The sequence below is a fragment of the Medicago truncatula genome, chromosome 2 (assembly GCF_003473485.1).
Source record: "Medicago truncatula cultivar Jemalong A17 chromosome 2, MtrunA17r5.0-ANR, whole genome shotgun sequence".
Taxonomy (NCBI): Eukaryota; Viridiplantae; Streptophyta; class Magnoliopsida; order Fabales; family Fabaceae; genus Medicago; species Medicago truncatula.
The window spans coordinates 6,683,159-6,696,764 of NC_053043.1; the positions used below are offsets into that span (position 1 = coordinate 6,683,159).

Sequence of the window (13,606 nt, forward strand, 5' to 3'; positions counted from 1 at the left end):
TAATAAAATTACAAAATCTAGTGATGAGGGAGTATGGTAAGGATGTGTTCTTGGTTTAATCTAATGGTTAAAAACTAACTTTCCCATGGTGGGAAAAATTAGCCTTTCCCATGCTAAACTTCACCCGAAGGAAAATATGATTTGGCAGCAACGATAGTCCAAGGGAAAACCAATTCAAAGTTGAATGAAGTGGCAGCAATTGCATGAATATTACGTGTATCGATTTGCAATTTGGAGGATAATTGGTTTTCTTGGGTTTTATCATGTTTTGTCAAAATACTCCTGCGTGAGTTAAGTCACACAGAGTTTAACTATTGCGTGAGTTAACTCACGCTGTATGAGTTAACTCACGCAGGGCATTTTCGGCAAGGTTGCAGGGTGCGAGTGTTTTGTGCAGGGGAAAGAGCAGAAATCTAAATTTAGAATCGAGTTCAACTCTAAAGTAACTTCTATCTCACGTAATCTACAAACCTTCATAGTTTGGCAACATAGGCATTACAATTACCTAAGCATTTAGAGAAACCACGCATTAGGATATACTATGTCAGTTTTGAACGCATTGATTTCTTGGAATTATAAAACATCCTTAGAAACAAAGGGACTAGTTGGTGCTTTTTGTTTTACTTTGTTTATACGAATCAAATATTTAAAAAGTTCAAATATGGTTTTTAGTCCTACCAAGTATTGATCTTAAATTCAAAGCCTAATAAAATGGAAGACCAAAGTTATCAATGAATGAATGCGTACCTTTATCATTAAAAACTTACAATTTAAAATGCTTGCCCCGGAACACTCGTTAACATTTCACAAAAATCAATAACTTGTCGTAGAGATTAAGGCTGTGTTGGGATTCTGGGAAGTCTATTCTGACTTGCTTACTACGGATTGTAGTAGTTTACAATGTTTTTATTTATCAAAGTGGAATTATTTGGTAAATGACATTGTCTTATTAGTTTACAAAGTATTTACAACGCTTTCTTACCAAAAAGATATTTCAATTACCGGGAATAAACAAACATGTTATAGATATATCTTACAATAATTATCTCGAAGAGTTTTACTTACATAAGTACATAATCTCCATATGACGTCAAAACCTTGACGCTTTTTTCCCCTTGCAAATTTTACTGCCAACCTTACTTTCAAAACATTAGCCTAGCTAGTGCATAATTACTACAGAATAGTGCAGATAAAGGTACGCATTCATTGATCTAGCCCTAAAAATCTAAATGATTTGTTAGTGAATTTACAAACATGAAACATCAACTGCACAATGTCTTAAACCCTACTCGAACTGATATTTAAAGCCAACATAAAATTAATATTAGTGGCTCCTAGGACTATGGAAGGCAAGACTGGTCATCAGTCTTTATGTCTAGGACCATCAAAATTGCCAAGGCTTTTAAAACCCAACCTCCCCTTTGCAATTTAGGTCATACGTCCTTATTTTCTCCTCTTCCCCTACAACAATAGCATAAGCTGCTTCAGTAAGAAAGCAGAAAGAAACTTGAGCAAGAAAGAAAGAATGCATTGCATATAAATTTAGTAAGTATGCATACCGTGCTAGCATAATCATCCATAGTTGACTGCTTCCGCTTCTTAGCAGAAGATGGACTCTCAGTTTGTCTTGCCAAAGCCCGCTTTGTCGGAGTCATGTTCTGAAATATTGTAAAACTTGAGTACGAGAAAAATACACAATGGATACAATATTAGCAACCAGTTGTTGTGGATAAACAGAGAGAAACTAACCTTGGCAAGTTTCTTTTCTTTGCGAGCTTGTCTCTCCCTCTCATCGTATTCTTGGTTTTCCTTTTCTACCAACCGAATGAGGGTGTCGCACCTCCTTGCAAGTTCCTGTGTTGTGCGAGACTTAACAAACCAATCAAATCTAAACAAGGGTGATGTTCGAAACGCTGCCTTCAACTCATCCCAGTTCCCATAGCCAAGTTTGTGAACCATGCATATCTGCAAATTTATAGTAGGAAAATATAAGATTTACAAAACCATGGAAGGACTGTGGTGGGCATGAAGAAATAAATCAAATTCCTACCATGAATCGGTCACATTCTTCATTGTATAGCTTCCCTTTGTTTTGCCCATACTGTACCTTCAACTCTAGCCAAGGATTCTTGTAGCGGTCCAATTTCTTTCCGATAGCTTTCATGATCTCATCCTTCCGAGAAATTCTAGCCTCCCCCCTCTCGATGTTTTTGATAATTCTATCATAATCTGCAGAAAGCGATTCAAATTGAACAAATTAGGTAGAACCTTGACATTCTGGTGAGAAACTAATTTCAAGCTACAATTGATAAATAAAAACCACGCAAGCTGTTGGATATATGAAACAAGCAACTTGAGTTTTGAAAAATTTAACTGCAAATTAATAGATGCACACTGATCTGGATTTAGCAAAGTGTTTTGATTCCATGTTCAAATATACAACAAAAGCCTGTTTCACAGTCACACTCAAATTGGTTGTAACAAATTGGTTGTAGCATACCATTTAATTCCTTGTATCTTTCTTTGAAGACCTTTGCATATCTTTCAACTTCCTCCTCAGTTTTTCCTTCCATCTCAGAGGCAATACTTTGTATATCATTTCGACCATATTTCTCACAGGCCCTGAGGAAGGTGTTAAAATCTTTTCGGCTCCATGATGAAAATCCCTACATTGACCAAATGACAAAACTCAAAAATACATCCATAGGAAAGTCTAGTTTGCAAAAAGGAGGGAATTCTTCACCTCTTCTAGCAGGCGCTCCTTTTCTTCCATCTCTTCAGCGGTCAATTGATCTCCTACCTCTGAACATTCAATACATCATAATTAAAATTAACAGTATAAAAGACAAAAAGGAGCCAAAACATTAGTCTTTCAAATAGTGTGTACCTTCTGGTTCATCAACATCTATCGAGTCCTTCACCTGATTCTTCTGATGGGTTTGCTGAAATTTTATAAAATAATTAAGTACTGAACAGGATATACTAAAGCTAAACCTAAAAATCATAAATTAACTTTCATTTTACAAACACCTACCATGAGATAGCGTACTTCCTTTTCATACAACTCACTCAATCTCGGTGTGTTGAAAAACTGGAAATCATGCCTGGGGGAAGAACAAAAAAAACTATCAAAATGACAGAAGCTTTACGTTAAAAGGAAAAATGAAGTGCATAAACTTACAACTGTGGCATTCTAGGAATGCGGGGCTCCTTTGGTTTAGAAGGACCACCTTGTCGCATGGTTTGCTTGAAGTATTCAGACTCCGAGTAACTATAAGACCCCCCAAAAATCAGCATATCATGCCATAAAATATGCTTAATAAAACTGGATTCATAAAATTTAAAGGAAAATCCTTACTTGCGCTTCCGCTCCCTTCTTGTTGGTTCAACCCAGTTTTCACTCACAATTTTTTTGAAATCAAACTTGTTCTCATCCTTTATTTCAAGGAAGAAAATTAATTGTTAGTTTAATAGATAAGGGGGCAGGGAGAGTGAGTAGGTTGATATAAAGCTAATTAAAATAGTTCTCAATTACATAATAAAATGTAACTTTACCTTAGCATCATCAAAATCGTATAACTCAGCAGCTACAAAAAGAAAGTAGAGGTAATTATTAACTCCAAACTAATAAACAGCTGAAAGCATAAAACTTGTAAGCATCAAGCCATTATTGTTTCAAAGCTATAATATAATTATAAATTGCATACTGTCATCCATCTTAAATTTGATTGCATCTTCTGTAAATTTCTTCATCTTGGCATCAAGCTCCGCAGTTGCCTCTTCTCCTTTGGCAATAATTCTATCAATATCCTCGTCTGTAATTGTACTATCCTTGGAACTGAAAACCATTTCAGCTCCAAATCTAACCATTTGAAGTAACTCATCTTTATTTACCGCTGCATATATAAAACAATGGAACCCATATTAGACGAACCATACAGTACACCATGTAGAAAAGAAACAAGAAAGATTGCCAGCAAGTCCTTACTCTTCTGCTCAGCCAATCGCCCCTGTTGAATCACCAAAGCATCAAGTGCAAGCTTTTTGTAAGCTCTTTCAATGACTTTCTCCTCAATCGTATACTGTACCATAACCCTGATGTGGTGAGATACTGACACACAGTTAATATAAAATGGAATGACCAGATGAAGTTTAAAATTGCAAACCTCAGTGCAAAAACGGAAAACTTGAACTTCTTTCTTCTGACCTATCCTATGAGCACGATCTTGAGCCTGCAAGTCAACTTGTGGGTTCCTGTTGTGAAACCACAAACCATTTAACAAGCTGTAATGTTTATGGCACAAGTACAAATTAGATGGCTGCATCCACAACCATTTGAAATACTGACCAGTCACTATCATACAGAATGACGACATCAGCAGTAGCAAGATTAATACCAAGACCTCCGGCTCGAGTTGATAACAAGAAGACAAATTTCTCACTTCCCGGTTTGTTGAAAGCATCAATGGAGGCATCACGATCATCCCCACCAGTATTGCCATCTATGCGACAATATTGATATCCACGGAACATCAAATAATCTTCAAGTATGTCTAACAGCCTAGTCATCTGGGGGAAAAAGGAAAATAAATAAATGAGAACTATTGCAAATGGGTTGCAGCATACAAGAACTTTACAATCATCAGTGACAGGAGTCATATTCCAACAGAACAAACCTGTGAAAATATAAGGACCCTAGAATCACGCTCTTTTAATTTAGGAAGCAACTTATCCAAAAGAACCATTTTACCTGCAGATGAAATTATTACAACAAAGCACATATTATATTAATCAATGCAGAAAGAACCTCTGAAGTATCTCTTAAAGTGAGCAGAACTTACCAGCACTGGTAATGAGATGATCTCCTGTTGTATAAGGAGGACCAGGTTCAGCACCTTGGAAAAGATATGGATGATTACAACATTTGCGCAGTTGCATAGCTATATTCAGGAGACGCTTCCGTTCTCCGCCAGCATTGACAACCTCGAGATCCTTCTGCAGTAATGCTTTATAATATTGTTTCTGCAATTGTGACATGCCCACTTTAAGAATAGTTTCTTTTTTCGGTGGCAACCCTTTCTCAACATCTGACTTCAACCTTCGAAGAAGAAATGGCCGGAGGACCTTGATATACAGAGGAAATGAAAATGTCAAATATGCATCAGACTAAAAGTAAAGACGAGAATCAAACAGAGTTGTATAAGTTACCTTGTGTAATTGCTGCACAACCTCCTGTTGGTCATTTTCACCAGAGATTTGAAACCACTCATCAAAGGTTTCAGCAGAACTAAAAATTTCAGGCAGAAGAAAGTTGAGAAGAGACCAAAGTTCATGAAGATTATTCTGTACCAATAAAAAAGGTCAGGAACAGCAGTAAATACTTGAATGAGCATATACAAACAAAAAAATAATACTGGAAGGGAAGGGAGTCATAATCCACAGTTATAAATAATCCCGAAAAAACATAATTCAGCAATTGAGCTGCAAGACTGAAGTAAAATCCAACAAGAACACTAAATAACAAAACTAAAACTTTAATCAATGCAAAGTTATATATCATCTAACTCTTAGATCATGTTAATCAAACTCATTTGACTGTTAACAAAATCTTGAGCAGCAACTCAATGCAAATGCATTGCCTCTAATGAAATCATTATATAGAAAAGGTTCCCTGGAGGCTGGAAGAATAGCCAATAATTTTTAAATATTTTTTTTTACTGGAATTTTTAAACTCTCTTCCCTTACTGTAATACAGTTTCTGTTCTTAATACACTAATGCTCACTCAAATCCGTTTTACCCAAAAATGAAGAAACAAATAATCAAAATTGGCCGGGCCTACTGCAACCCAATGAAGTTGTATAAAAATAGCCACGATTAGAAATTTAGCAATGCAGCCACACCCTCCAACACTTCTAACAGTTTCTCCATTTGAAGATTTAATGAGATTGAATAGATGACATCATACCAATAATGATTGCACTAAGAAAACTGGCATGGAACTACTTCCATATTTAGAATGGTTCGCTGAATTGAATTATAAAAAATGAAAATACAATTCTTCGCATCATTATAATACAATATACCATACCTGAAGCGGTGTACCAGTGATAAGGAGGCGATAGTTTGTATTGTAAATCCTCATTGTTTTAGAGAGCAATGAATTCTCGTTCTTGATTCTATGAGCTTCATCGATAATTATGTAGCGCCAACTAAATCGACGTAAAGTGGACTTCTCCTTGATAGCCATTTCAAAACTTGTAACGCAAACGTCAAACTTTCCAGCAACCAATAAGTCCTCTCTTATATGTCTCTGCAGTAATTTAAACCCGTTTACAAACAAGTGTTATAAATATGCATCAACTGTTACTATTGCCAAAATAATTAAACCCGAAAAAGCAGGTCATACCCTTTCTTCAGGGTTGCCAAGGAATTTTACGGCACGCAGAATAGGACAAAAGCGACGAATCTCATTCATCCAATTTCCAAGAGTTGATTTTGGGGCAACCACCATATGAGGGCCTTTAATTCCTCTGAACTCATGCAAGTAACCCATTAAAGATATAGTTTGCAATGTTTTACCAAGCCCCTGCAAATCACACTTATTTGTCATGATTTATAAAAACTAACTCACCAATAACATAGAAGCCGATTAAGACATAAATCAACTCATTTTATCAAACTACAAACGACAGAGTTAATTCACATGAAGTTAATGCAATAAAACACATCTGCAAGCCCAAAATCAAACACATACCATCTCATCGGCCAGAATTCCATTTATTCCATTTTCATACAATCGAATGAGCCAGTTTAGTCCAGCCAATTGGTAATCCCTCATCTTCCCTTGAATACCTGTGATGAAGAATACACATTTAGATAAACAAGAAAGCAATCCAGAGGTCAGAGTGTAAAAAATACTAGGAAAATTCCAGAATGCATTTCTAGAACACATGTGGTCCATTGAAGTCTACCACCAGAAAAAGAATCAAGTAAAAGTTTGGCAGATCTAAAATTTCCATGAGAATTTATTCTATTAATGCACACCCTTATCCAACATCATGAGTTATGAAAAAAAATGTCTATTTTCACCAATACATAAAAGAAGAGTGCGAGAGAAAAATAAACATGCATCACATATGTAAAAAAGGAAAATAAAAATAAATTTGAAAGGCAAATATAATGTGGTGTAAACCATGCAAACAGGCACATAAGCAAAGAGAAAGAACATTTACATGATGGTTGTGTCACCAGACGAGTGTTTGAAACACCGTCTTCTTCTCCTTTCAGGTACTCTTCATCTTCCTCTTCTTCAGTCACTTTTGACGCATGGCGACCACTAAAACAGACAACATTAAATGCCAGATAAGTTTTGTTTATACAGGATAAAGTTAATGCCGGATCAGTCACAACCAAGGTAGTTAAAATCAAGATTTTACTCAAACTGAGTACGGGGTAGTAAAATCCTAACACAAACCATAAGATTCTACATAATTCATAAAACATAAATAATATCCTTATAAATTAATGCCCGTACATGAATAAACATCAGTAAGAGAAGGTAAACCTTTAGTTTCAAATACTTGATTAAAGTCACAACTATAAGGAAGTTAGTAAATAATTTCTTGAATAACCAATAACTCATAATTCCATAAGTCATCAACAAAACAACTGAAGCTAAGCTTGCTTAAATAACCAGCAGCAGCAGCAGAGTTAGACATTCTAATAAAATGAAGAGAAGAACTCAACAACAAAATCAGTACACAAGTAGGGGCTTCTGGTCACGATAAACAGAGCACAAAATGACAGAACTCGGTGCCCAAAATAAACACACAACAGGAGATAATTTTGGTTGCGAAAACAGAGCAAGAGAGAGGATGAGTTCTGGTAGCAGAAACATGGCAGCAGAAGGTTTTGGTTGGTCGCAAAAATAAAGCACAAAAGAGGTTAACGTATGCTCGCAAAAACAAAGCATCACAGATTCACCCATGAGACGAAGGGAATAGTGTTTTCAGTAAGCGAAACGACACAAAGGGTCCCAGTATATAAAGTGGAAACAGGTTTTATTGCCAGTCCAGGTCAGAATTCACCCAGAAAAGCTTTCCAAAACAATCTGACCTGTTTACTGAAATCGGAAGGGAAAAAACATGTGATTGCACGAAGTTTTTCCGTGGCAATTTCACATGATCTTACCCAAACCTGATTCTGCATACACAGGAAATCGGCTAGCACGCATGAAATTGTAGACTTTTACAAGTGTTTTAAATCGAGATTTTAACTGCAATTATCACAACTCTTTGATGCTTATCTGAAAATCAAAGTATTGATGACAAGCAAGGGTAGATAAAAATATTTCTTTTAATTACTACTCAATAGCACTTAAATATTCAACCAGACTTAATGACACATAATAACTGAATTACATAAATTGGATTTGAACAGGAAAATTTTTGACAATTTTATGATATTAAAATAAAAAAGATAAACGCCTCAGCATGACAATCTGAATCACTAAATAAATAGTCTAGGAACTCCGCCTGGATGTTCAATTATTTAATGCCGGTTTGTTTTTACAATTTCCTTGCCATATAAACAAAATTTGGTCACACCCTTGAAAACTTAAAAGAACTTGAAACTTTGACGCAATGAAGGTATATTATCTGTGATGTAATGTGGATGGTAAATCTAATTAACTCTGAGCAATAACAGAAAAAAGACATGCAATGTTACGACATAGCATAATAGTAGTAATCTAGGGAATGTAAATGTACCTTCCTTTTGACTTCTTTTGAGATGATTGGTCACCTTTTGCAAAATGGGCAAACAGCTCAGTCTGCTGTAAGAGATACTTCAATCGCCCCTTTCCTCTATTATTCTGAATTATATTATATTAGGCTAAATCATGTAGTATATTATTACAATACAAAAAAAAAAAAGTAGTTTAGAAGTGTAAAATAACAACTAAACTCACCATGTCAGCTTCAATGGCCGCATTTTGAGCATCTAATATCTCTTGAACTTTCTGTTTCTTCAGTTTTTGCATTTCTCGCAATCTCTCCTTCTCGCGTTTGCTTATTTCAGGACCACCTTCTCCCTGAAGCCACGCAACAAAAAGTAATTAAAACGTAACCAAGCTGTTTACCATACTCTCTATATCTCTCACTCACTTGAGTATGTCCTAATCTACTCGGCTCGAAGGATTGGTCTGATGTGCTAGCCACACCACAAAAAGTAAGTAACTCGTAACCACGCTGTTTACCATGCTCTCTATCTTTCTCACTCACTTCAGCATTTTCTACTCGGCTTCAAGGATTAGTCCAGTTCACATCAAAAAAGAATACTCTCACACACACACACACACACTCAAGTATTCAAATTTTCAACTCAAGTCAGCAAAATTCAACTTCAAATTCATCTCAAAATCTCATAACAAAACATGCACAGTTAAATCACACCAAAAAATTACAAACCCTAAACTATAAAAAAAAAAAAAAACTAAACAACAAAATTGTTCAAAAAACAGAGTAAAACAAAAATCAAACCTCTCCATCATCATCACCATCTTCACCAGCAACATCTGCATCAGAATCCGGAGGATTTTCCCCAGCGACTTCATCATCATCATCGGAACTAACAGCACGAGCAACAGCTTCCAACTCCTCTTGATCTTCTTCTTCGTTGATCTCTTCATTCACTTGCTCTTCCTCCGACAAAGAGTTCACCGGTTCTTCGTCGGAAGAAGGTTGTTGCTTCGACAGTTTCGCCATGGATTCTTGAATTCAAGGGTTTGTGTTTGTGACCGGTGAAGAATGAAAAAGGATTGTAATAAATTAATGTTTGAAGTCACACTTTGGTTTATAAGAAGTTGTGATTGCGGTGTTTATAGCCGTTCGATTAAGAAAGTAAATGTACGGTTATGACGAGATAGGAAATTTTTTGTTTCCCGCCATGGGTTTGGAATGTAGTAGATTTTCCCACCTTTGTGGGTACACTTAGGCCCATTCATAATGGACTTCTTTGTTTAGGCCCAAGTCATGGAGTACTGCTCTTCTCTCATTTGTTTTTGCTCATTCCCGTCAAAATAGTTGAGCGTGAGTTAACTCATGCAGGTGTATTCTCTGTATGAGTTAACTCACGCAAGTATTTCTCAGTAAAAATGAGCAAAAACAGATAGGAGAAAAGCAATTCTCCAAGTCATGAAGCCTGATGAATATAATAGGAGACAAAAAAGAGATGGGAGAGGAAATAGAGATGGAAGAGGTAGTGGGAGGAGATATATTAGAGTTGAGCATCGGCTGAATTCGGTCATAAAATTTTTCATCTAGAGTAAATGATAAATGGTATTTCTAACTCATCTTAAAGGTGTAAATACGATTTTAGTTCTTGCAATTGTGGTGTGTTTTAGTTTTAGTCTTGTTGGCTTTTTTTGTTTGGTCGTTGCAAATTCAAAAACAAATTTGTGTTTGGTCGTTGTCATCGACTTATTAGCCCACATGACGTGATTTTGTTGAGCCATTTATGATGACAGGGATTAAAGACCGCATATTTTGAATTTACGAAGATTGAAGCCCAACAAAAACTTACACAAACTAAACCCAAATACTCTGTTTTAATTGTATGCGTTCAAATTATATTTAATTCAATCTTAATTGTGTGTTATAATCAATCTTAATGATATAACCATGTTGTTTATGTCAAATGTGACTTCTCTGAAATATGATAATTTGAAATATGATTTATGTGAAATGTTGTTGGTGTAAAATATGATTTATGAAATGTGGTTTGTGTAAAATGTATCTTATATGAAATATGGTTATGTGAAATACGTGAAACATGATTTACGTGAATATCCAACATATGCCTACGATGATCCTCTTTTTAAGTAGTGGAAAGAATGAAAGAATTTGGGAGGTGAAAGTTTTGATATTTTGTTAAAATAATAAATTTCTTTAATTTATGGAACATAAAATTTGTGTTGGAGAATTTAGATAAAATTGTGAAATCAAATAAAAAAAATCAATCTGCTCCCTTAAAAATGATTGAAGATTTCTCTCTACTTTCCTCTCCTCAAACTCATAAACATATCTTTAGATAATTATCCATTACTTATAATCACATGTACATCTCATTCAAAAAAATGAAATAAACATAAACTTGTCATTTCTCACGAGTGTCGTATAAATTATTTTTTCTTGTATACAATCGCTAATATTTTTCATTTATAAAACGAAAAATTTAAATTTATAAGGCAATATATGTTTAGGTTACACTTCGGCAATCATGATTTAACATATAATAAATAGGGATGGCTTTAAGCATGAGCGACGACCCATGGAACCTTTTTTTAGGCACATCAAAATTATTATTTTCATTTGGTAGTTAATAGCATATGCATATATTTCTTTTTAACTCCCTTTGATTAATTTTATTGCAACAGAAAATGTAAGAAAAAGACATTTGAATAATTAAAATATGAGTCATGTTAATCAGTGTCCCTGAGTTAAAAAAGAAAGTTTTATATTAAAAATGTCACTCTTTATATTTTTAAGACTTTGAATGCACAAGTTTCAATGTAACATTATTTTCCTTAACCAGTGCCCCGAGGCACTGTTAACATTACCCTTAAAAATATCACAGATTTTTTTAACAAGATATCACAACTTTAATGATTCACTCAATGCACTATAAATCTTCAAACTAACATATCTAATAAGTGTTCATTGAGTTATTAACTGCATATTGACACTGCTAATAAATGTTCATTGTAACAGTCTCGGTGTTCATTAACTTATACGTAAAAAATATTCTTTAATGTCGAAGTAATGCACCAATTTAAATAAATTTAAAACCAATTATATTTTGATGGTAAACGGATGTGATAAGTATTTGTTTGGTTCCATTATCACAACACTTGACAAATAAAATATGTATGCAGAAATCACAAAGGAATCGCACACAGAAATCATAGCGTAGAAAAAAATCACAATACATAATATTGCTATAATAACCCATGGATTGATGCATTGTGCCAAAAGATGTTGTGAAATACGACATAAAATTGGCATGTTAGTTTAAAATCAAATGTTAAGACCATTTTTTAACCCTAGTGCAGTAAATAAATGCAGGATTTTGTCGATAAATAACAAATAGATGATCATGTGAGTGAAACTCATATTTGCAACAAATTTCAGTTGACAACATATCCCTAAAAGTGAGTTGTTTATGACCAACTTGATTGTTCCAAAATGCTACGAAGACAGCCGTAACATACCACTTCTACTGCATGGTGTCATTGTGAAATTGTAAGTAATGGATATACCTCAATAATAATGTCGTTTTTCCCATTGCTTGGAGCAAATTGGTGCATTTTATTTTTCTCACTATCCATAATATACTCAAAAATACCACAGAAAAATCAGTATCTAAATCACAAAAAATAACATAAATGAATAAAACTAGCATAGTCAGCCATAATCCATACCACTATTTTTCATAAGTTCCATCATAAATAATGTTTTTCTTTCGCCGATCGTTCCAATTAATCCAACACTTCCGCCTTTTCTTATTGGCATCAGTAGATCAACAACCTAGTTTGAAATATTATAGAAATACACTCTTCAACTCTAAGGGAGCATATTGCCTAAGTAATTCATAAATAAAATACATAAAAAAAAATACCTTTCTTCCGGTATATATAAACTCTTCTACTTTATGTTTAATTTTTTCTTCAATATGCCCCTCAAAAGAAGAATCAACATTTTGAGTGCTTTCTTTTACTTTCATGAGCACAAAATCATTAAGATCAAAGTCATAGTAAATTAAAACATTTACCTCATCTCGTTGAACAATTGAGTTTGTCATTCCTCTCATTCCACTAAGTACCTTTTAATTTTAGAAATATAGTTTCAAAAAAAGCTATAGAAGACATAATATTTAAAGAATATGTTGCAACAACAATCCCTACATGTTATAAGTTATAGAAGACAAATTTACATAGACAACCTACGTGCACGTTGAAGCTAAGAGATTTCACAACATAACATAAAATTCGTATCCAAAAATCACACACATCTAAATTTGTAAACCATTATAAACACAACATTTAATTGATAGTAATCTTACGCTCGATATAGTATAACTATATAATATGTTGCAACAATAGTTCATATATGTTATAAGTTATAAAAGACAAAAAAATATGTATGATTGGAATTTATGTGCATGTTAAAGTTAAGGATGTACTACCATTTATTATAAAATCTTAACTTTTATAAGATGTTGGTAACAAGCTACATTTTAGCTTAAATTATTACTTCAATATTTATTTACTTTGTAAAAATGTGACTTTCATTTTTCTATAAAAAAAAAGTTTCATAAAAAAAAAATCTGTAAAAATTATTTAATATGTGGTAACACACTTTACGTTGGTCAAATAATATAATTTAATGAATCATTCAAATTGTAAAATAAATTTCCCAACTTATTAAGGATTTAGTTTCCTTTTTACTAGTTTTTTTCTTCTTCAAATAACCATCAATAATAAATTCCTAATAGAAGTTAGAGAAAAATTCTTAAAATAATTTAATTGAAAACTTTAGCATTTAGAGT

General features: G+C 33.9%; 1 protein-coding gene across 2 annotated transcripts; it reads right to left on the bottom strand.

Moving 5' to 3' along the window:
• Positions 1-990: 990 nt before the first annotated feature.
• Positions 991-9,833, bottom strand: LOC11441860 (ISWI chromatin-remodeling complex ATPase CHR11). 2 transcript variants are annotated; one of them, XM_039830305.1, is made up of 25 exons: positions 9,541-9,833; positions 8,970-9,092; positions 8,770-8,873; positions 7,234-7,337; positions 6,756-6,853; positions 6,408-6,587; positions 6,090-6,311; positions 5,209-5,343; positions 4,842-5,124; positions 4,677-4,750; positions 4,349-4,569; positions 4,167-4,254; positions 3,989-4,082; positions 3,708-3,896; positions 3,562-3,587; positions 3,359-3,438; positions 3,182-3,271; positions 3,035-3,104; positions 2,888-2,942; positions 2,744-2,802; positions 2,501-2,666; positions 2,051-2,229; positions 1,750-1,965; positions 1,560-1,658; positions 991-1,461 (listed from the first exon to the last, which is right to left on the bottom strand). In XM_039830305.1, the coding sequence occupies exons 1-25, from the start codon at positions 9,763-9,765 to the stop codon at positions 1,444-1,446; spliced, it is 3,198 nt and encodes a 1,065-aa protein (XP_039686239.1). In that variant the 5' UTR covers positions 9,766-9,833; the 3' UTR covers positions 991-1,443. The 2 variants fall into 2 exon arrangements, with proteins under 2 accessions (XP_039686239.1, XP_003593979.1); XM_003593931.4 differs by having other exon boundaries at positions 3,359-3,435; positions 3,556-3,587; positions 9,541-9,832.
• Positions 9,834-13,606: the final 3,773 nt, after the last annotated feature.